Source organism: Gigantopelta aegis, chromosome 6 (assembly GCF_016097555.1).
Source record: "Gigantopelta aegis isolate Gae_Host chromosome 6, Gae_host_genome, whole genome shotgun sequence".
Taxonomy (NCBI): domain Eukaryota; kingdom Metazoa; phylum Mollusca; class Gastropoda; order Neomphalida; family Peltospiridae; genus Gigantopelta; species Gigantopelta aegis.
Window position 1 is genome coordinate 35,414,103 of NC_054704.1, and position 24,939 is coordinate 35,439,041.

General features: G+C 35.0%; 1 protein-coding gene across 1 annotated transcript in view; it reads right to left on the reverse strand.

Annotated features, from left to right (window-relative positions):
• Nucleotides 1-24,939, reverse strand: part of LOC121376557 — a 51,651-nt gene that overhangs the window by 6,184 nt on the left and 20,528 nt on the right. Inside the window, exons 5-16 of the mRNA XM_041504468.1 lie at nucleotides 23,859-24,012; nucleotides 18,836-19,005; nucleotides 16,992-17,137; nucleotides 16,499-16,576; nucleotides 13,926-14,003; nucleotides 11,609-11,771; nucleotides 9,649-9,734; nucleotides 7,831-8,053; nucleotides 6,432-6,586; nucleotides 4,566-4,758; nucleotides 2,953-3,037; nucleotides 2,131-2,191 (exon numbers count right to left, since the gene is read on the reverse strand). Of these exons, the coding sequence (XP_041360402.1) occupies nucleotides 2,131-2,191; nucleotides 2,953-3,037; nucleotides 4,566-4,758; nucleotides 6,432-6,586; nucleotides 7,831-8,053; nucleotides 9,649-9,734; nucleotides 11,609-11,771; nucleotides 13,926-14,003; nucleotides 16,499-16,576; nucleotides 16,992-17,137; nucleotides 18,836-19,005; nucleotides 23,859-24,012 (1,592 nt within the window). The remainder of the gene's footprint in view (nucleotides 1-2,130; nucleotides 2,192-2,952; nucleotides 3,038-4,565; nucleotides 4,759-6,431; nucleotides 6,587-7,830; nucleotides 8,054-9,648; nucleotides 9,735-11,608; nucleotides 11,772-13,925; nucleotides 14,004-16,498; nucleotides 16,577-16,991; nucleotides 17,138-18,835; nucleotides 19,006-23,858; nucleotides 24,013-24,939) is intronic.

A 24,939-nucleotide genomic window follows, 5' to 3' on the forward strand; every position in this document is an offset into this window, starting at 1 on the left:
TATATATATACTCAACAACGAAAGTTTAGCTAATGTTAAAGAAATGGCATAACATTTATAAATTAACCTATTTTTATTAATTAGTATTCACATCTGAAATGTTTACCATTACAAACAACATAAACTCACCAACCTTTGCCTTAACACAACAGGAGGACCTGGTTTTCTTTTAACTTTATTAAACCAATGCAAATTTAGACATCATAAAATATATTTGCTAAACTTTCATTGTAACATTAAGCAAACACAAATGCAGAGCCAGCCATATGTGAGACGACAATAACCTAACATATAAACTACAAGGTACACATCACTTTGCCCTGTCAATGACTGTCAAGCAAAATCGATGTTGCCTTGTAAAAACAAAAAAACTACTATCACAGTTTACTATTGCTTAGTTTACAGTCACGATAGAATGGTGAAGAAATTAAAGAAAGCTAGGTCTGAACCCTTCTTCATAGTGTCAACTGCAATTATCTGAGCTTTTGAAGTGACAATGTGGCTTTCTACGGAACCTTACAACACAGTCAGAAAGATAGATCTAGTCCAGATTACACAAGCTAAAGAAATACAGATTACATAGATGCTAGTTTGGAAGAGTCTACTGTTTTTGATTATGTAAACATTATAAGCTGATAAATTCAAATCTCAACTATAGGTAACACTAAACAAAATAGCATCCGGTTGAGACAAACTTCAAAGTGCACCCAACATTTGGTAGCACATTTCAAACTACTAGTCCTGCTATTGATGATAAATGTGACAATGTTTGTTGTCCAAAAAATTATTTTTATCTCGGAAATAAATGTAAGCAATTTTATTTTATCTACTACCACTATGTCAGTACCCTAAGCTTGTGCTTGCATGGGGTATGTGGAAAAGTATGTACCGTATATCTTCGCCTATAAGTCGAATTTTTTTCACCCCAAAATTATTTTATAACTTGGGGGGTCGACTTATAAGAGGGTAAAAAAATTTCACCAAAAAATATTACTGTTTTGGGGATTATTTTACAAGTTTTATTGTTGAAGTATGCCATGTATTTATACTCAAATATGTTAATTTGACACATTCATTTTTTATAACCTATTTTTTTGGGCATTAGAACGGTTTTGGTTATGCGAAAAGCTTCAAAAGGCGTACGATCTCACTCACATGCCAAGACAACAGTCCACTTAGTTAAATTAACAGTCATAACTAATAGTAAAAATGTAAACAATACTAACTACCTGTTGCCTGAGTTTATTTTGAAATCTGGTCACTGGCATTAATGGTTGTTCAAACAATGTTTTGGCGGTGATTAACTTCATGAATATTACTAAGCTTTCCCTTAAAATAGACTGATCTCTGCAGTTCACTTATCTAGAGCAATAGGGACACACATCATTTGGTACAAAAACCAGTGTACTTTCCAGAGTTATCCTCCTTACATGTATTAATATGGCGGCAAAACGTGATACTTTCAGTTTTATCGTAGTGATCTGTTGTCAGTGTTTATAAATAAAGTTGTTGTCTGTGCACAAAACCATCTGTACAGTACTATACAGTAACAGTCAAACAGCTTTCACTCTCTACTAAGGGAATATTTCGTTTTGATGCTATGTAATAATGATAGTTTGATTGGAATAGTCTGATCATATTGCGATGTACAAAACGTGAAAACCGAAGTTTGTAAACTAATTTTCTTTTGTTCAAATATTATTGTTCTCATGTGCTGAAAATAAGAAATATTTCAATATTTATAAGTAGTTTTTCATGGGTCGACTTATAAACGGGTCAATAAAAAAATAAGTTTTCAGGGCTTGAAATTAGGGACTCGACTTATAGCCGAGATCGACTTACAGGCGAAGATATACGGTATTACAGTTTTGTGTGAAACTAGGGTTAAGTTTGTTTTGTTCAACACCATCACTAGAGCACATTGATCATTTATAGTGTTAAAATATACAGGTCATAGTTTGCATAATGTTTCAAACCACATACACTGTATGTTAACATTGTCATTTATGAGATTTTATTTGGTATAGTACAACCTATAATACTGCTATTTTTACAAATAGATGGAATGAAAGGAATGTTTGTTTAATATAATATAGAGCAATCAAATACAAGAATTTAATTTAAACTTACTTGTGATTTATATCTAGGAAATGACACCATTTGCTTTTTTAAAAACTTTCTGCACCTGGAACTACAAAACATATACTATGTAAGGAATGATATCAAGATGAAACTCAAGAGCTAAACTGATCTTGCATGTTGACTTTACATGTGTGGAAGTCTTAAATATAAACAACATAAGACTGTGCGATTGTAACATTTATTGTAAGATCATATTAAATTTCCCTTACATTCATTACAATTTAATGTCATCCCATTGGTCCAGCCGTAGCAATGCAAATTTGTTAATTTCTCGATGCACATAAAAATAACATTGTTAGGGAACATCATATCAGATGGCATCACTTTATATTGGTACTAAAACATGAACTTTTTGTGTTATTAGAAAGTAAGTTTCAAATTTAATTATAAGAATTGTCAGTTATTTCTTTTACGCTCACCTGAGTATGAAAAAACATACCCTGATGAACGTAAAAGAAATAAGACAATTAATCCTTAAATATATCCATGGTTAATTAGAAATAAACATATAGAGTAAATTAGACCTAAACCTTTAAACATTTTTTTTGTGGGGGGGGGGGGGGGGGGCGCATAAATTAAAAAATGCCCACTAACTGAACCCATCCTTTAAAAATATTAATTATGTATAAATTGAAAGTGATAATATTTGACGTTCTTGCATGTATGAAGCACAGAACCACTTTACACACTGTACCAACAGCTTAATTCACTACGCCATTCTGGTTCTGTGTTTCAATACACTTTACCAACATAAAAAATCATCAAATTCAATTTATAAATAAAATATTTTCAAAATCAACTTTTTCTTACCATTTCCAGAGGATAAAGAATAGGATCGAAACAGGAATTAGTACACCAAATATAATTCCTACCACTGTTGTAGTTGTCATGTGACCTAAAAAATATAATTAAAAAAACACCTGGTGAACTTGGTGCATTGTAATGTGTACATATAAATTCAAAGTATATATATATGTTTTTTCTCTCATGCAAACAACATTAGCTTAATACATTTGTCTGAAACAAAAGCAATCATTATCTTAATTAATTTTCTTTAACAATAGGGTGGAATATAGCCCAATGGTAAAACATTTTCCTGATGTGTGGTTTGTCTACTTTCTCATTCCAGCCAGTCTCAAGGGGATGGTGCACATAAACGATACCTTGCTGCTAATTAATCGAAAAGAATAGCCAAGGAGTGGTGGCAGCGGGTTTCTTCTCTAATTATATGTGGTCCTTAACCATATATTCAACACCATATTACCATAATTAAAATGTGTTGAATGCCTTGTTTATTCAACTTATTTTCATGCTTATATCCAATTAAGGTTCAAGCACACCTTCCTGGGCATACACCTCAGCTATCTGGGCCATGTCGGTTAGTTGTTAGTTGGTAGTGAGAGAGAAGTCTGGGAGTGAACCGGTACCCAGTACTTACCAGCCTTATGTTCGATGGCTTAGGCCTAATCACAACACCGAGGCTGGTAGTGCATTGTTAAATAAAACATTTATTTCTTTTCTCTAGGTAGTACTAAACCAAATAACTTCTGGCTGGGTCAAAGTTCGAGGTGCACCCAACTTTTGATAGAGAAGTGAACACCACAAGTCCTGTGATTGGTTATAAATGTGAGTGTGTTGGTTGTAAAAAATAATAGTTTCATCTGGGTAAAAAAAAATTGTAATTTTATTTCATCTAGTACCAATGTGTCAAGTAGCCTTGTGCTTGAAACATGTATGGGGTACCTGTAAAAATAAGTACTCGAATTTTGTGCGAAACTAGGGTAGTCATAGACGCTACCCGTTATCTCAGAAACGAGCAGCTTGACCCCCATTTTTTTCTGATTCACTTTAAGTGTTAGGGGTGGTAGTATTTATATCCGTGACGTTTATGTCGGTTGATACGTTGCAGGTAGGAGTTTTAGCCACATATGTTACTATTGTCGTCTATGGGATTTGATTTGGTAGTATACACCCTCTAACAACACAGCCGAACCTTACCAAACACCCCATTATCATATTAACCATAAACTAATTACAACAGATTTAATGGGCTGAATTTACAAAGCCTGTTTTTGACAAACACAGGTGTTTAAATACCGTAATTGTAATTATAATAGCTGCACATGTGTAAGAGAAAACATTATTTGTTTTGTAAATTCTGCTTTCTTGTTTGTCCTAACTGTGAGGTATCTGAATTAAGATATTTTTTAAAATTTATAAATTTGCTTGTGGTGAAAAAGAGAATACCTAGCAAAATTACAATTAATAAATGAAAAAATTAAAGAACAAGAATGACATTAAAAAAAATATCAACGTTTAAATAATCATTTTCCACCCACGATTCACTGTTGCATCAAAGAACCCTTCCAAATATAATAAAATGACTGTTGAAAATATTGTAATATATTCCTTTGCGTTTTTACCTGAAATTTCATTGATGATAACTGGTCCTTGTGGATTTTTCTCCCAGATCAAGCCACTAGAGATACCTTGTGTCTCCATGGAAACAGCAATTCTCCAGTCACAATTGGCACAAGTCTCAGGGTTACCAGAGAATGGTATGTTGAAATTAATGTCTGTCTCCGAATTGATCACCTTTTTGTCACCGATTTCATTCTGAAGCACAAATAATTATTTTTGTTACATGGCTTATTATATTTTAATTGTTAAAAAATTACTAGAAAATATACCCACTGAATACTGAAATTCAACCTTTTGGTGTAGTTCTTTGTTAAATCACAAACTTTGATTTGAAGACATTTTATCATGCGATATTTAATCTCTTAACTCTGGTCTTTCAGGATCAGGATGTAGCCCAGTGGTAAAGCGCTTACTCGATGCGAGGTCGGTCTGGGATCGATCCCCGTCGGTGGGCCCATTGGGCTATTTCTCGTTCCAGCCAGTGCACCACAACTGGTATATCAAAGGCCGTGGTATGTGTTATCCTGTCTGTGAGATAGTGCATATAAAAGAACCCTTGCTGCTAATGGAAAAAAATATCTGACGCCATATAACCATAAATAAAATGTGTTGAGTGTGTCGTTAATTAAAACATTTCTTTTTTTCTTTCTGGTCTTTCACTTGAACTGTTTTCATCCAACTGGCTTTAAATGCTGAACTTCTGTTTTTATGTTTAGCTTTCTCTAGACAATGTCAACACTTAGTTGACGAAACGCTTAGATTTTAAACTTGTCGTTTTAAACTGAAAACTGTGGAATTGGTTAGGCAAACAGAGTGTGAGACTGGATGTATGAATTTCAAAACAGATAGCCATGAAATATTTTACCAATGTAAATTGAAGTTAAATTGATGAATATATTTAATCATTTAATTACTAAAACGCTAATTTGAAAATCAAATGAAAGCAATTATTTTTAAGTGACTCTAATTATGTTATATTTTGTTTGGCTAACTGAAATTTCAATTTGGCTACTAATTAAAAGGACACTCTAGTTTTTAAACACAAGGGCATAGGTTTCAATGTTAGAGCCATTTTTGACCACTGAAATCAAACATATTTAAAAAAGTAAGTTATGGAGAGAAGCTCTGATCTATTTTTTAAAGGTATTTCACTCTTTTAACGTCAAAACTCTTGTTTCACTCTACAATAACTTTATCCAAATGTGTTGCAGGTACATTTGTGCATGTATATATTTACCAAACTTAGTGTACTTTTTCACAGGCTGAAACTAGAGTCTGTGGCTTTAAAGGTGCACTCTCAAAATTTCAAAAGTCATATTTGGCTATTTTCACCTGCAGGTAAAAATAGCCAAATATGACATCTATTTGTAAATACATGTATTTGTGACAAATAAATACAAGTTAATTCATCTCAGTTATGATCTTAACATAATCAACTGACAAATATAAAAATTGTAAGGTTTTAGCACTCAGGGTTAAACAGTTTTCTTGAGAATCTTTGGCAAAGATATTTTTAGTCACTATGTAACTTTGAGACAACGCCTTTAATTTGTAGCCCAGTGGTAAAGCATTTGCTTGATGTGCGGTTGGTCTAGGATCGATCCCCGTCAGTTGAACCATTGGGCTATTTCTTGTTCCAGCCAGTGCTCCACAACTGGTGTAACAAAGGCTGTGGCATGTACTATTCTGTCTGTGGTATGGTGCATATAAATCGGAAAGAGTAGCCCATGAAGTGGTGACAGCGGGTTTCCTCTCAAAATACCTGCGTGGTCCTTAAACCTATGTCCGACACTATATAACCGTAAATAAAATGTGTGGAGTGTGTCATTAAATAAAACATTTCTTTCTTAATTTGTTCCCATGTTCACCTGACACTGGACTAGATTTGTATGTTCATAGAAAGATCCGTAACACCAGTGAACTCGTGTGACATCCGCTGTATGTGAACCCGGTTGTAGCTGCCAATGTACGTGTAGTTTATTGTTGTCAACTGTTTTCTCAACAGAAACTGGTCTTGATGGCACTAAAAAAACAAAAAACAAAACCAATTATTGCTAAAAATAAACCCTATCTTTAATAACAATATACAAGGTCTGATGTGCAGTCAGTCTAGGATCGATCCCTGTCAGTAGGACCATTGGGCCATTTCTCATTTCAGCCAATGCATCATAATAGGTATATCAACGGCCGTGGTATGTGCTATCCTGTATGTGGGATGTTGCATATAAAAGATCCCTTGCTACTAATAGTTTACAATCTTAGACTGTCAGAATTACCAAATTATTAATTACCAATTAATAAATCAATGTGCTCTAGTGGTGTTGTTAAAGAAAACAAACTTCATCTTTAATTTTCAAGGCAAAACAGTTTAACTGAAATGGGACATAGCCACTTTAGCTACACTGTCAGTGGTATATATAATATGTATGTATAATATATAATATATAAGGATATCAATGGGTGACGAAGTGATGATTCAAAACCTATTGCTATGGATGGAACTTTTTTGGCCAAAAGTTGCTTCAAGTCAGCGAGTTGTTAGCAGTATTGAGAAGTCGAAAGTTAAAACTTAAAATTTTTGTTAAAACTAGACCACATTGATTTATTAATCATCAGCTACTGGATGTCAAACATTTGTTAATTCTGACATATTTCCATTAGCAGCAAAAGATATTTAACAGTGAGAAGTCAAAGTCACTGTAATATTTGGGACCTAATCAGATTTGAAAAACAAAATGATACAACTGACGCCAAGACTGACTTGTTTAGCTCACTTTGTCAATCTCTTGTTTCACTTCAACTTGAGACTGTATATCATTGCATGTCATACCATATTCATTTAATCAGTCAGTTGTTCGATTCTTGGACAGATTCATTTCAGTCGTACCAGAGAATACCAATTTCTACAGTTACTTTCATTTTAATTTAATAAAACTGCATGTTGACACATATGCGTATGAGACAGGGGGCGGGGGGTGGGGCAACTGTCCCACCTAGGGCTGAAGCAAATCTTAAAATTTGGCAGTAATGATAATATGAATAAATGTTGTTATCCAGATTCAAGCATTTTTGCTTAATTGGGGCAAAAATCAGTCTGCCCACCCCCCCCCCCCCCCCTTTAAAAATGGGAGCCTATACAGCTATGTGTTGACATAAAATGCCGATGTCAGTCAGACCAGCCATCTAGATATTATCAGTGTACTGACTTGCATTATTCATTGTATTAAGGCTAAAATAAAATAAAAAAGGAAAAGAGCTTAATCTTGCCTTTGGCTGGAGAATTGACTTCAACAGCAGACATCTTGTGTGACGCCCCTGCTTCAGTAACTGCTTTAATTGACAAGGACTGCAGTCCATATGAACACAACTGTACGTCGTCAACTTTGAGGACAACAGACAATTCTGTTCCATTTACAGACACCACCTGAGATCCCCTGATAACACTGTAATTCTTTATATCCCTGCTGCCCCGCTGTGGTATTGGTATTTCCTGTAACAATAAAACAACAAAAACAATATTGCTGCAGTTATTTTACATTTCATGCAATAAAATATATTGTAAACTGACTGGAGTGTGTTCTATATTGCGATTTGTTAATTACATTCTTTTTCCGGGATCAAATGAAAATAATACCTGGAAAGCTAATGACGGCATTACAAAGTGACGTCATTAGCAATTGGAACAGGCAAAGTTGACGATTCAAGGGTCTACAGTTAGATTGTAGCCAGGTATTTTTTTCAAGAAATGCCAAATATACAGTTAGTTCTGTAGGAAAACGATTCAGTTTACAATGGACATAACTATATGGAGTTTTTAGATTTGTGGGTGTTATTGTCTATTTGATGCCCGCAAATGTTTCATTTTTTACCTCAGGCTAACGCCTTCAGTCAAAAATGACATTTGCGGGATCAAATAGACATCAGCAAGTCAAAAAACTCCATATGGTTATCTCCTAAACAACAAATGTTCTGCTGTTATCCGATTTGCTGTATTTGATTGGATGACATCACTAAAACACTAAAAGTTATCCTTTGATAAACCTCAAAAATTTATGTCGTAATGTCAAACGGGAATTAAGTCAAACAGGCCATGGAAAGGACATTAGAAACTGATTTATTATGTATTTTTAACTAAATGTGTCTTTTGTAATTATAACAATAGTTTGTCTTTTTTTTCATTTATCGATGAAAACAGTCACAAATTTAGTATAAAATAATTTCCCATCACTACACTTCACACAATATTTTTGTAATTTGTGACTGTTACGTTGATAAATTCACACACAAAAAACGGCAAACAACTGTTATATAATTACAAACTTCCTGCTGTTATATCCCCGCTGATTGGAAGACCTCAAAAGATGATGTTATTAGGTCAAGTGGGATATCACTACATAAAACAGGTCATGCAAAAGATGCCAGAAAATTAGTTTGTGTATTTTTAACTAAACAGAAGTGTTGTTTGTAATTATAAAAATTGTTTATCATTTTAAACAACTTGTGACCATTATACATTGACAAATAAACAACAAATAGTAGTAGTGTTTGGAGTTGAATAAAATATGATGATCCATCATCAGTCTGCACAAAGAAATCAATGATTAATAATTGATTAAAATATACATTTATCTATTGGGGTACTAAATTTGTTACTTTACGCCAAATTTAGTTGGTGTTAGTTTTCTTTTCTATATTATTTTCTATATAACTTTGTTGAAGAAAATAATTTAAATGTTGATATACTTCAAACAGTGTTTCATTTCTTTGTTTATCATTGGTAAACTAGGAACCATGGACTAGAAAAGAAGCAACCCTGTATTGTACTCGACCATGAAACTTGTACTTAATTAATTGGTAAAATGGTTGTCTATGACTAGCTAGAGACTCGGTTGTACTTTATCATGAACTTAAACTTGATTAAATAGTTCAAACTTGACTAATCAGAATATCACTAGCTATCAGCATTTCATGTTTCATATATATATAGACTGAATAAGTTACGATTGCCAGACACACTGCAGCATATATCTCAACCAAAATGGTTTGTCAGCAGTTGTCATAATGGCAGATATAATATAGAACTACCTTCCAATATAATGCTAGAAAAAGTTCTTCATCTTCACACTCCAGGCTGTAGGACCATGGATGTACCACAGGAGCAGCTGTTGGAACTGAAAAAACAATGAAACAGATGCCACTGGAACTGAACATCCTGATGATCGAAATGCATGCAACTTTGACCAAACTAATCCTATTTTTTCTATTACAAACACCATGATGACCAGAAACACTTTGATGTATGGAAATTAATAATCTACACAATAAAATATTTACATAATGTCTGATTTCAATTACTAAAAATGGATCTAATTGTGAAAATTACATGATAGGGTTTAAAAACTAGCATCTGTCACTTTAACTATAGCATTTACAAGTGTTTATTTTGAATCGTAATTTTTTTGATCTCCTACAGCCAGTTAAATAATTCTAATGTGGCTATATTCTTCAGGTATGTCTATTCAGTGTCTATGTCTGAGACGGAAGGGAATTTCACACAAATATTTTGTGAGATCTTTACACATTATACACTATTTCTTAAGTTAGACACTGTGAATACATGGGCGTCATTTGCAGGGAAAAGTCGGGGGGACAATTGGGTTCTAACAATATTTCGTGCGACTAATCGCGAACGCCCTAGGTGTGAAGTGACTCTCGGGGTGTCTGGGGGCATGCCCCCCCCGAAAATTTTGAAAAATGAAGGTCATTGTGGCTGTCTGAGAACATTATTTAGAGTAAAGTGGGGGGGACATCAGATATTCTGTCCTCCCACTGCTAAAAGTGGGGGGGACATGTCCCCCCTGTCCCCCACCAAATCACGCCCATGTGTGAATACTGCGAGTTTTATGGTAAATCACACAGTGATATCCTACACATGGCCTTGGATGGCTCCTCCATTCAGGACAAGAAAGGTTAGGGTGGGTGGGAGAAGGCACCGTCTGCAGTGGCAGGTGCAAGAGAGCACTAGCAGCCCGACCGGGAATCGGTAGCAGGTGATGGGTTGGTTTGGGTGTTATGGAATTTGGAATGTCCCGTAGGATTAATGCCAAAGGGCAAAAGTGTGCAGTTTGAATGAAGGAAATTAGGTGCATTTTTTTATCAGTCTGCCAAATGGAAAAAGGAGAGCGATATACGTTTTGGAACTCAGTTGCTCGTTACTATTCCAATTAAAGCAGCAAGGGATCTTTTATATGCAGAATCCCACATACAGGATAGTACATACCAGTACCAGTTGTGTGGAGCACTGGCTGGAACTAGTAATAGCCCAATGGGAAATATTTTATGTAATGACCATTTCGGTAAAATTGTCTATTTGCAGGTAAGTTTAGTTTGAATCAAGTCAATATAAATACACTATCGGTTTCCTACAGAAGAGTTTTGAGATCTTTCTAGCATGTACATATCAGACACAACAGAAGCAAGTAGACATTGGGATCAAACTCAAAGCAAGTTTCTAGGGGGATTCGGGGGTATGCTCCCCTAAAAATGTGTAAACTAGACGTCCTGAAATCAAATTTTCTGCATGCTACAAGAAAAATTCATCTTTGCCTTAAGGTTTACTACCAATAATAACTTTGATTCAGAATTAAATTTGAGAATTATTAGTGGCTAGAGCCCCCTAGCTCCGCCTGCACTGCCATGCATGCGTGTCATACACATTTTGAATCAATTAATTATAGGATATTAAACAAGCTTCCATTCCGTATCATGTTTATGTGATATAAACTTTAGCGAGTGACAATGAACATTATTTCATGAGGGACATAAACATGATACGAAATGGTAGCGAATTTAATATCCTATTTATTACCCATAATCGATCTTAATTTATATCACTCAGCTCGTTTGGTTGATGTTCCTTTAAGGTTGTCATGCGCCAGTCGAAGACATCACAAAGTGTTACGTCCCACTTGGCGTTCTAGTGAGATGTATCACTTTGATATGTACCAAGATATTTTTAACTATATGGGTAATAATAACAGTTTACCTCCTTCTTCCGTGCTGATTATCTTGCACATAGGTTCACTTGAGTAGCCAGTCCCATCAAGAGGGGTCGACAAAATGCTGACTGTGTACTGGACACCAGATATCAACCTTTTACTGCGTATTGTTTTATGCAATACTGTTTTGTCGATGCAACATTTTGTGGCCTGTAAGTAAACCACATTAACTACCAATAATAAACAAGAATGAACTTAAAATCAAATGTGTGTCCTACCATAAACTGACTCTGGGAATGAAAAAATTATTTCTGAAAGTCAAAGTTGTTTTGTTTAAGGACACTAATAGAGCATATTGATTAATAATCAGTTATTGGATATCAAACATGTGGTAATTCTGAAACACAGTCATCAAAGGAAACCAGCTACATTTTTCCATTAGCAGCAAGGGAAATCTTTTATATGCACTTTCCCACAGACAGGAAAGCACATACCATGGCCTTTGACCAGTTGTGGTCATTGGTTAAAATCAGAAAAACTCAATCAGTTGAATGGATCCACCAAGGTGGTTCGATCCTGCAATGAAAGCACCTCAGGTGAACACTCAACCAATAGAGCTAATTCCCACCACAAATAATTAATGATGTAACATTCAGAATTAATCATGATTAATAAATCATTGGCTGTTGAATGTAAAAAATTCAATAATTCTAAGACATACATCTAGTCTTCAAAAGATACCTATTACAATTTCCATCAGCAGCAACAGACCTTTGCCTGACAGGTCAGCACATACCTGGGCCTTTGATATACTATTTGTGGGGCACTGGATGGGATGGGTCCATTGACGTTCAAGACCATGACTCATGCCCCACAGTGAAATGGTCTACCAAAAACTGGTACATGTCTCACAAGTATAGTCTACATGTAGTTTGGTTTCAAAACCATTAACATTATACCTAATGTAAATTCATATTTAAAATTATGTTGGTTTTAGATATCAAACACAAATGACTTTAGTGAAGTGACTTCGGCATTTGAATGATATTTACTACCAGAATGAGAATACACATAAAAATTAACCCCTTCATACACTTGATCTGTCACACATCCTTTGTTCTTCAAAGACCTTCACATCTTCTATTTTCATTTCATATTTATTGCACAAGTAAAATAAACTTGTGCAATAAATAGGAAGCAAAAACAAAGTATATAAAGTGCTGTATTTAACAAATACATTCTTTTGTTTTTACTAAAGTTGTTTTTACTTTAATGTCAAAAGATGTGACATAACAACACTTTCTTAAATCTATGATCAATACTCCTTCCATGGAGTTGCTTAACATTACGAATCATACTCTGTGGTAATCTGTAAGTTTCATATAAGATAGGACGTAATTTGTAAATCATATAGGGTGTAAGTAACAAGAGGTACCAATTCCAGTAAAAATAAAAAGAGAATTCCCCATAATACAAGTTCCAGTCCAGAATGTACATATGTGTGATATAAGATAAATTTATCAAAATTTGAAAATATCTTTATCACCATAGTAAGAATGAATAGGTATGTAACAAATGTTTTTATCACCCAGAGGTTAGCTATAACAGAATAGGGGTTTTTTAAAGTTCTGTTTGCAAAATGTATCCCATGATAATGGATGATTTACATATCAATAACCGTATCAGGACTGGACACAAAAGGTTGAACCAGCACATGCATTAGGCGTTCCGGCTAGTACCCTCTTCCATGTGCTTCTGTAGAGAAGGCAAAACAGACAACTGAACATGCCATCCAAGACTGCAAAAATATACCGGGACACTATCTGAAACTGAGGGAGATTACCTGGACAACTACAACAACACTCCAGAAGAAACTGTACGGTACAAAACGTGATCTACAGAGGACACTATCATTTATAGTCACAGCTGGCCTCAACGAGTAGTCATCAAGCAAACGAAAAGCGGAAGAAGAAGAACTAATAAATATAAATATTATGATGTCACACATTAGCAAATATTCAAAATGTACCCTGACACTGCCATTTTATATTCTGGGGACAATAAAATTTAAAAGAAAAAAGGAAAAAAGAAAGAAAGTGATCAATGCAGCTTTAGTACATGAATTTCATATATTATGACATGTAAACAATCATAAAAAAATGAAATTATAGTTATGTTGCAAATGTATGAATCGTTAATAAAGAAAGCATTCTTACTCAAATGCGAAAGAAGATTTTTTTTTTCAAAATGTCATATATATTTAAAATTAAAATAATGTTTGATATCCTCTATTTAGCATGTGAGACATAAGATATTTAGAGTAATATTTAGTTTATCCTTTCAGCAGCTTGAGAGTAAATTTACCGTATGGATTACAGATCCTGCATCATGGCAGCCAGGAACAGGTACATCGATGGTGAGTGATGTCAAATTATCTCCAGTCTGAAACATAAGTCATTTGTTAATAAATAAACAGAACCACATACAAGTTGTTTTCCCATGTTATTTATTAAACAAGTTTATAGTCAGTTTGTTTGGTTTAACGACACCACTAGAGCACATTAATTTATTAATCATTGGCTAATGGGTGTCACACATTTGGAAATTCTTACTTGTAGTCATCAGAGGAAACCCGCTACATTTTTCCATTAGTAGCAAGGGATCTTTTGTATGCACTTTCCCACAGTTGTCTGACCACTTGTGGTGCACTGATTGGATAGAATATATAGTGTGCAAGATTTATACCACTAGACCGCTATATGCAGTCTCATGGTATAACATTCTTGCACACTATAAAAAGAGTGCAATAAAAAAACATGGTGAAACAACTGCAGAAATTTTTGGGTATGGCGCTATGGAATTGTGGACCTCCCGCAGAAAGAAAATGGGTTACATTTAGGGTTAATGTTAAGAAATCATACAGTAATCATAAAGAGTAATTGATTTTGTCAAAAAGTTAATTAAAAAAATAATAATCCACCAAAAAATTTGGGTATGGCGCCATACCTATTTTACCCTCTGGCAAAAACCCTGAACTGGTATGTGGTTCTGTATTTTTTACACACCACCTTTCTATATTATGATTAACAAAAATTTAATTAAATAACACAACTTACTTTGTCTGGAAAGTTGGTTGAATTTTATGGATTTGACATTGGCTAGGAACATTATGTCATTTGGGTGAACACATACTACTTAAATGTTATTTTTCTATCACACACATGTTCAATAAAATATTATTGTTATTGCACGGTCAGAATTGTCTTTATTACTATAGTAAGATTAAATGGGTATGTAATAAAATAACTAACACACATAAGATTTTTTAAATCATTGCTAAATATATTGATGTAGTGTTTACTGAAGACTACAGATATGGTAGTAGAGGTGCTGGAATTCTGAAGGCAACTACTTGTTGAAAGGCATTTTTAATACAAAATATGGATTTTTTGAAAATTTACAAGTCCGGCTGCATCTGGTATTATGATATACTTCCCCGGCTGCATCCGGTATTATGATATACTTCCCCGGCTGCATCCGGTATTATGATATACTTCCCCGGCTGCATCCGGTATTATGATATACTTCCCCGGCTGCATCCGGTATTATGATATACTTCCCCGATTGCATCCGGTATTATGATATACTTCCCCGATTGCATCCGGTATTATGATATACTTCCCCGGCTGCATCCGGTATTATGATATACTTTCCCGATTGCATCCGGTATTATGATATACTTCCCCGGCTGCATCCGGTATTATGATATACTTTCCCGATTGCATCCGGTATTATGATATACTTTCCCAGCTGCATCCGGTATTATGATATACTTCCCCGGCTGCATCCGGTATTATGATATACTTCCCCGGCTGCATCCGGTATTATGATATACTTCCCCGGCTGCATCCGGTATTATGATATACTTTCCCGATTGCATCCGGTATTATGATATACTTCCCCGGCTGCATCCGGTATTATGATATACTTCCCCGGCTGCATCCGGTATTATGATATACTTCCCCGGCTGCATCCGGTATTATGATATACTTCCCCGATTGCATCCGGTATTATGATATACTTCCCCGATTGCATCCGGTATTATGATATACTTCCCCGGCTGCATCCGGTATTATGATATACTTTCCCGATTGCATCCGGTATTATGATATACTTTCCCAGCTGCATCCGGTATTATGATATACCTACCCGGCTGCATCCGGTATTATGATATACTTCCCCGGCTGCATCCGGTATTATGATATACTTCCCCGGCTGCATCCGGTATTATGATATACTTTCCCGATTGCATCCGGTATTATGATATACTTCCCCGGCTGCATCCGGTATTATGATATACTTCCCCGGCTGCATCCGGTATTATGATATACTTCCCCGGCTGCATCCGGTATTATGATATACTTCCCCGGCTGCATCCGGTATTATGATATACTTTCCCGATTGCATCCGGTATTATGATATACTTTCCCGATTGCATTCACATGTCTCAGAAACTTAGTACTGCAATTAGATAATTATTACTGGCATAAACAAAAGCAAAAGCAAGAAAGAAAGAAAGAAAGATAAATAGCAAAAGAAAGAAAGAAAGAAAGAAAAATAGCAAACGAAAGAAAGAAAGAATGAAAGAAAGAAAGAAAAGTGAAGAAAAAAGAAGAGACAATTGTTTAAGTTATTTTCGTAATTTTATGAATGTTTGCATTACATTTTTTAATGTATTATGTATCACTAGTTACTAGACTTTTAGAGCACACCTCAATACAGTGACCGTGAACTGTGACATAGAGGCAAAATGTGAAGTCGTTTAAGATTTCATGATCCTATTCATATATATCATGTTTCTTAGAAATCAGATGAGAAATGAAAGTACTAGAGTGGTGATGGCATATTTCCATTTTTAGTAACAGTGACCTATTTACCTTATGTATTAAAGAGTGATGGCCACGACAGCTAGGAACAGCTACATGAATAGTGGGTGGTGCCACATTATCTGCACACTAAAAGAAAAATAACTTATTAATAAATATGAAATACACATTTTGAGACTTTGCTGTGACTTACTATTTTTGTCTCAAAGAGATAAAACATTAATGCAGATGAGTTGTTACTATATATACTCAAATTCTCAGAAATGTCTAGACATATGTTGTTGTCAATATAAATACAAAGGTTATTCCTAATGTATTTATCCATATAATGCTTTCTATCTACAAATGTTTTGATAACATTATATAGTGTTTTTAAAAAAAGGAAAAAGCAAGGTGTTTATTTTGTTAGGAGAAACAAATGGAAGTCTTTTTAGGGCTGAAAACTCTGGGTATTCCCTTTAACTGGAAAATGACATTTACAAACTCTATGTCTTTCTGGATTTCCATGTGAACCGTAATATTTGTTTTCAATTCATCTACTTACCATGCAAGTGTTGTTTTCCCATGTTGTTGAATATAAGATGATAAATAATAACTCTTTATCAAAACACTCTAGAGGTGAATGCCATCGTAAATGAAGACCTGCCCGGTTAGACTTGACATGAAAATTTGCGACGTTATTCGGCTTTACTGAAAACAACATAAAACGCATCATTCCATTACTCTCTAAATGTATTTAAACATACGTCATACTTATTATTTGATTGACAAGCACTGTAACCAGTTAACAACAGTCACAATAAATATAACACATCTTATGGTAATTTTACATTAAATCCATATTTCGTAAACAGTACAATTTTGTAATTACAGAGTTGTTTTCAAATGCAGGCAAGTGTGTTATATATTATGTTATATTTATTGTGTACAAAGCCACAACAAGGGTGTGAAGAGTGACTTGTCGACCTTAAATATTAAATAAATATATGAAACTAACATTCAAGTGATTTACATTAAATTTAAATCAGATCAGACTTTTCCCATTCTATAAACAATATGTAAGACTAGACGTTCAGATTCTGAAGTAAAACGGTTTTAAAACATGGAACTACAAGATCTATTTTTATGCTGGTAAAGTTGAAAACAAAATTCTCAAGTTTATGTAAACAGGGTTGTATTTCTCAAATTTTACTTGACACCATGGCTTTGCATGACTTTTGGAAATTTAGTGTTGTTTTACAAAACAATTGAGAATTTATTCAAATTAATATATTTATTTTGCTTTATAAAATGTAATAGGGGAGGGAAGAGGTATTTGTCAATTGTTATATATCGTTTTCAAAATAAATCTTTAGAAAATAATAAAAATTTAAATTAGTTACATTCAGACTGGGAATTTGTACTGCAAAATTGGGAATCAAAAATGATATAGCAGAATGGTATCGTTTATCGGAGTCTACAAACATAGCTAAAAAAAACCTGGGGTAAAGTGATATCAAGTTTCCAAACAGGAATTTTTTTTTTCGTGGGTTTCGAGGGTAACTAGTCAGCATCGAAAATATAAATCCTTGAAAATATTTGAAATAATCAACAAATTCTATCTAAAATTTTTATTATGAAAACCATAACACACTGACAATTTACCGGAACATTTTATTTCCTGTCATGCGCAGTCCACCAGATACGATAAGAGAATAGTATAGTCAAGACAACAAGTTAGAATTAAAAAAAAGTTATTGTGTGAATCTCACTGTTTGTAGAATATAATGAAATATTTTTATATTTCGTATATTGTTTTTGTCAATGTCCGCCCACACTGCATCAGTGATTCTGGGGTGGATGAATGCAGATTTCAACATTTCCTGGCATATTTTTAATTCTGCCATAACTTTCATAATCCACCTTGCATGAATTGGTTTTATCGCCGAAGTACGCATTTCGATCTTGATGTCTGTTACAACTTCGCTGTCTTTCATAGCCAGGGAAACCTGCTTTGAATACCATGTGGTGAACTCACACTTTAGGGCGTCCTTAAGTGGTTTGTTCACACATATGTCGTAATTGGCTTTACACAAAATCAAAGACTGTGATCAGTTGTCTGGCGAATAGCATACCGGGTATCACAGTGGCCAATTAGGCTACAGGTAACTGTTCTATTGTTTAACTTTACACGTCGGTGGTATCGAACAACTGGCAGCCGAGGTGAAACTTTAATCAACAATAGCAAGTATTCTCGCAACTAGACTTGCTAAAACTCGAAAATAAAATCACTTTCAATTTGGATTTGGCAAACGACGAAAATAAGAAACCTTGAAATGTTTTTATACCCCAAACCACGAAAAATTAAGACCACGAAAATTTCCGGTTATACAGTAACTAAATTCTCACCAAGATTCAAGGGATCCACCAGAGTCTGGATGCTAGCACTTCCTATGAGATTTACAGCATTTACTTTGACTGTGTATAGAGTCTTTGACAAGAATTGTTCTTTGATAAGACATTTCATGATTCTATCACCTTCATGCTCAACACTGTCACATTTTCTGTAGTCGCCATTGCTAAAAATAAAAATAAAACAAATCCATGTATTAAAGATTTCTCGTCGCCGGTTTAAACCTCATTTGCGGTTTAAACTCGGCTCATCTAAAATTCTCATTTCTCGTTGCAAATCAAATTTGAATCTTGGATCAAAATCTTCTTAAACCATGTTCAAAGTAAACCTCCAAATCGGGTGTTTAAGGTCTTGATCCATGGAAATATGGCCGACTTAGATATCGCGGATCTTGAAATATTGCAATAAAATTGCCATATCGTGAAACGTACCACGTGTTGTTAACGTACAGTCTGGCCCATTTTATGCATACAGTGAATATGAATTCCTGCAACGATTCCATTTATCAAATTATGTTCCGCAATAAATTATAACTTATAAACAGTGGCCATAACATTACAGTCATGCAGCAAATACTATTGACATTGAGGTTTCTTGGAACAGGTTCATTTCAGATAGTCCGTACAGTTTGACTATTGCAGCATCACATACATGTAGATAATACGTATAATTTCCATCTGGTGATGAGGTAGATCATACCAAATAAGATATTTTCACATATAGTGAATTCAAAGGGGTTGTAGCTGCAATACAATACACACGTACCATTTTCATTTGGTGTGACATCATCATGAAAGTTATTGGGTAGAGGATATATACATTTTTCCAGCAGGCCTTTAATTGTTTGGGATGGCGGTACGCAGCCCTTTGGAAAAACGTCCTCGTGGTGTTTGGTCGTTCTAGGATAGATCCCCATCGGTGGGACATTTGGGCTATTTATTGTTCTAGCCAGTGCACCACAAAGTGGTGCATATAAAATGTAACTACTAATGGAAAAATGTAGCGGGTTTCCTCTCTAAGACTACATGTTAAAATTACCAAATATTTGACTTCCAATATATTACCAGTATTTTGACAGACTCACTTTCATGTCTCTAAGCTATACAAAATATGAAGCTGGAACATTCCTTAATTGAGATGTTGATACGAAGGTACGTTTTTTTTTAATTTATTACACGGACCTTAAACATGATATTAACCAACATATTTTTTTCAACTTGGCAAGATGATTGGAACGTTGCAGTTGCAAACAAGCTTAATTCTGTCAACCCAGTCCTGAGAGAGTGGCTGTCCTCCTGTGGACGGTGGAGAAAGAATGAAATAATCTTGTGACACATTCACTGACAATTTTTTGGTGGAGTGTAATCATGTTTAACAGATGCGAAAAGATGTATTTGGGAGACACAGTGTGATGGAATCATTTCGATTTCACCCACAACTTATTTTGAAATTTTTACATATTGACTTTTATTTAAAAACCGGCCTCGGTGGCGTCGTGGCAGGCCACTAAGGCTGGTTACTGGGTTCGGATTTTCGAGGCAATTTAATTACCGATCCAAACCCTGAGTGAGTGCTCCGCAAGGCTCAATGGGTAGGTGTAAACCACTTAACCGACCAGTGATCCATAACTGGTTATTTATCTGTCAGCGCAAATAAAATATACACCACATTTTCTAAAACATACTTGTGATATTTATACTAAAAACAGTCTCTTTACACTGTTTTGACGTCCAAAAGCCGATGATTTATATCAATGTGCTTAGTGGCGTCGTTAAATCAATTCATACATTTTTTTTTACAACATTTTGACACCCTTGTGATATTTATACTTTAGCACAGATGTTTTAAATTTTATATTTTTGTTGATCCATTCATACTTTTTTTTTACAACTGTTTCATAGCCATGTTTTTTGTGCCAAAAGCTCTAAAAATCTAGTGATCTGATGTCGTTAAACAAAACACACTTTAACTTTCATTGTTTGGTTGTTCGGTTGTGGGTGTTTTTTGTCAGCGTTATATTTGATTATTGACGACCAGACATTTTCTTAATCCCTTTTGCTTCTGCCATCTGTTTTCTGTTTATCCTCGACTATATCCCGATGTTCATTAATTAAAGCAATCAGTATTTCCCGTTCATAAGAACTGTAATTGTTACAATGTTTTGCCATAACCTGATAGAAAGAAGAAACAAAAAAGGGGTACATGAAATGTACGCAACATGGAACAGCCAGGTTTTGCTGAGCGAGATAATGAATTCGCACGTGAAATGGGATCTTTAATGATCGGTGGTCTATATTGAACTAGGTTTGAGTGATCGTGAGCGTGGATTTAAACCTTGCATATTTGAGCGGTCGACGAGAAATCGGCCCTAAGTTTGGTTAAACTACAAATCTGCAACACATCTGGAACAATAGAGTGAAACAAGGTTCTGTGATGTAGAAACGGAAATATACCCTTTAAGGAAATGTTTGATTTAACGACGCACTCAACACATTTTATTTATGGTTATATGGCGTCAGACATATGGTTAAGGACCACACAGATATAGAGAGAGGAGACCCGCTGTCGCCACTTCATGGGTTACTCTTTTCGATGGGGATCGATGCTAAACTAACCGTGCATCAAGCTAGCGCTTTACCACTGGACTACGTCCGGTCCCTACCCTTTAAAAATAGACTAAAGCTTGTCTCTGTAAGTGTTACTTCTAAGAGGTACCTGCATTTTTAGAATTACCATGGATGTATGGAAATTAATATTCTAAACAATTAAATATAAATAATGTCCAATTTCAATTATCAAAAATGGCTTTAATAATTGAAAATATTTTGCAATGTTTAAAAACTAGGATTTGTTACATTAAAATTAAATTACATCATACTGGTAATCACACTTTCGTTTTTGAGACCCATGGAATCAATTTAACCTAACAGATCTGTGCAAAAATATTGTGTCCCTACTAGGGGTGTAATGATATACTCAAATATTCGGTGCACTGAACAGCAATCTGTATCGTAGTTGCATTCGTATATGTCACTAGCTGAACCGAATACATGAATATATATATGTAATGCTAACTGTATAATTTATGTTTTTAATTCACACTAATAAAATGTCCGGACCTGTTTTATAGTAGATCAAGCACATTGACCAATCCTGTTTTATTCAACGCATTGGACTTGCATGGTGGAAACACCACAGTGTGTTTTTCCACCGTGTAGCCATGTAGCCATGTAGCCAAATATCTCTTACACATCCCAACAACAAGTGTGCCAAGATAGTGCGTGTTCAGCACTGCTGGGGATGTGGTAACAGCACAGGGAGCTGCACTTTCCTGTAAAAATGTGGACATGTTAGTGGTCCTTAAAAAGAACACATGACTCGGGACAGATAAACCCATGATTAATCAGTTTTTACTTTAAAAAAATATATACTGTTCTTCCTTTCTGCAAAATCTTAGTGATATGTATTAAATTTGCCACCATGTGTATTTGTTACACCCCTAGTCCCTACGTTGGCAGTGTTCAACAAATGTCTGAGAAAGTCACTAGCCCTTACTTTGGCAGTGTTCGACAAATGTCTGAGAAAGTCACTAGCCCACACAGAAGCTTTGGTTGGTGCCCTATAGATATATATCACATACCATGTATACATTAATTAATGAAGGGAACTTTTATATCCAGGGTTCTCATTCAAAAATATGAACTCATGACTAAAAATATTGAGTCCCCTACAAATTTAAGGAGTGCACATTATGATTTTTCAAGTCCACATTGGAAGATGAATTTATATACCCAATAGTATTATAGTAATAGTAACAGAGAATACCTGAGTAATATCACATACACATTAGTACAGGGATGTCATTTTTCAATTTACAAAGTAACATTATGTTTATTTCACTGATGATGCCATTTAATTTTCAGTCAATTTAGATTTTTTTTATTTTTAAAATACATGTATGCCACAGCTACAGCAATGGACATGAATACAATATTGCGTCCCATCCATGATCAATGCGTCAGGTATCCCCAGGACCTCAGGTCCATGAATTCCCTGTGTACCTCAATCATATTATAGCAAACAATATATAATGACATCCAAAAGAAACTTTAAGAAGAAAATGTATTTAATTTCCTTAATTTGGATAATGAAAATAAAACATTGGCCAAATACATTTCAGCTTTTATGCAGTGTTTCTGCCAGAAAGAAATTTTTGGGTTTGGCGCTATGAAATTGAATGCAACCACAGTAAACAGGGGATATGGAGGGACTCCCCCAGAATGAAAATGGGTTACATTTTGGGTTAGAAAATCAAACAGTAATGATAACACTAATTAATTTTGTCAAAAAGTTAAAATAAAATCTGCCAAAAAACTTTGGGTATGGTGCCATACCCGTTTTACCCTCTGGCAGAAACCCTGTTATGGAATAAAATTTTGTTCCATCATGTCCAAACACCTCTCATGAATATATGTTTTAGACATGCAACACCCCTTCATAGTCCATTCCTTGATGTGGTGAGGGGGCTTGTATGTCTTTGGCTTTGGCTTCTGTTAGGGACATCCAAGCTGGCCTGGTCAATGGGTAGAGGCTAGACTGATATGGACTAAGGGTGAAGTAACCCTAACAGAAACCTCGAGTGCTGAAGTCAGAGGTATTGGGCCGCACGGTGCACTCTAATAGATGACAATACCATGAAGCAACAGCTGCTATGACTACATTTCTGGACAATAATGACGTGATCGGTGCTCACCCTGTGATGACTCACCAGGCAGGTGCAGCAGTGATCTACAGAGAACAGTATCATTCATAGTCACTGCTGGCCTCAACATGTAGTGAACAAGTGAACGAAAAGGAGAAGAAGACATGCAATATCTTATGTTTTCTCTTCAGTAGTCTTTCAGAGTATTGGTATAGTTTCCTTTGGATGTCAGTATATTAGATTTTTTATTTTTTAAGTTAATTTGAAAACTCTAATTTCTCTACTGCCTAGGCTACTTAATGAACAACATTACTTACTAATACCTAAATGTGACATTCCACGAGATATTCCAAGCAGTAGGAATGTTGCCGAGGTCTGCCTCCGTCTTGACGATGTCGATACGACAGATCATATGTTCCATGTTGTAGCTTGTGCAGTTTGCAGGAGTCAGCAGTGGTTTTGCTGGCTCATCTATGATTCATAAGACAACAACAAAAATAAAATTAACAAATATTCTGAGAGTACTGCTAAAGTAATACATGTCCCCTACCAGGCCCAACAAATGACTGTATCAAGGGCCATAACTCTGTGAAAAATGGGTAAATTGCATGGAAGTTAAACATAATTTGTAACAGTTCTAACTTGATAAAGCTATACACAAATTTTTAGGTCAGTATCTTGAGGCATTGCAAAAAAAAAGGTTTGGAAAACAAATTTCTGTGGTCTCGTAAGTGCAAGGGCCATAACTCTGTCAAAAATGGGTAAATTGTCATGAAAGTCAAACTTGATCTGTAATAGTATATAATAAACCTATAAACAAAATTTCAACTAAAGTATTGTGAAAAAAACGTCCAGTAAATTATATGTGGGACAGACCGACCAACAGACAGACAGACTGACAGACCGACAGAAGGAAGGAGATGAAACACTACAAACTAATAACAGAAAGAGTAAATGATTATGTAACAACATTTCATTTCTAGTTATTTTTGTGCTTGATAATAATATCCAATTAAGGTTTAAGCATGCTGTCCTGGGCACACACTTCAGCTATCTGAGCTGTCTGTCCAAGACAGAGGGTTAGTGGTTAGCTTTTAATCGTTAACTCTGAGTGGGAGCCGGTACCAGGAGACAAACCCAGTACCTAACAGCCTTAATGCTGATGGCGTAACCACTACACCACTGAGACTAGTTATGGGTAACATCTGTGAACACAAAATAAGCAATTTCTGAACGATTAACATCAGTATGACAATACTTGGTCTACAGAGTGAGAGAAGAAAGCCTTACAGTTAGGTACTGGCTTTACACCATGATACCAGTTCCAACACCGAGTGAATTATAATGGCTCAATGGTCAGGTATAAGACCCCTACTCTAACGTCTCACTCAGTGAGGT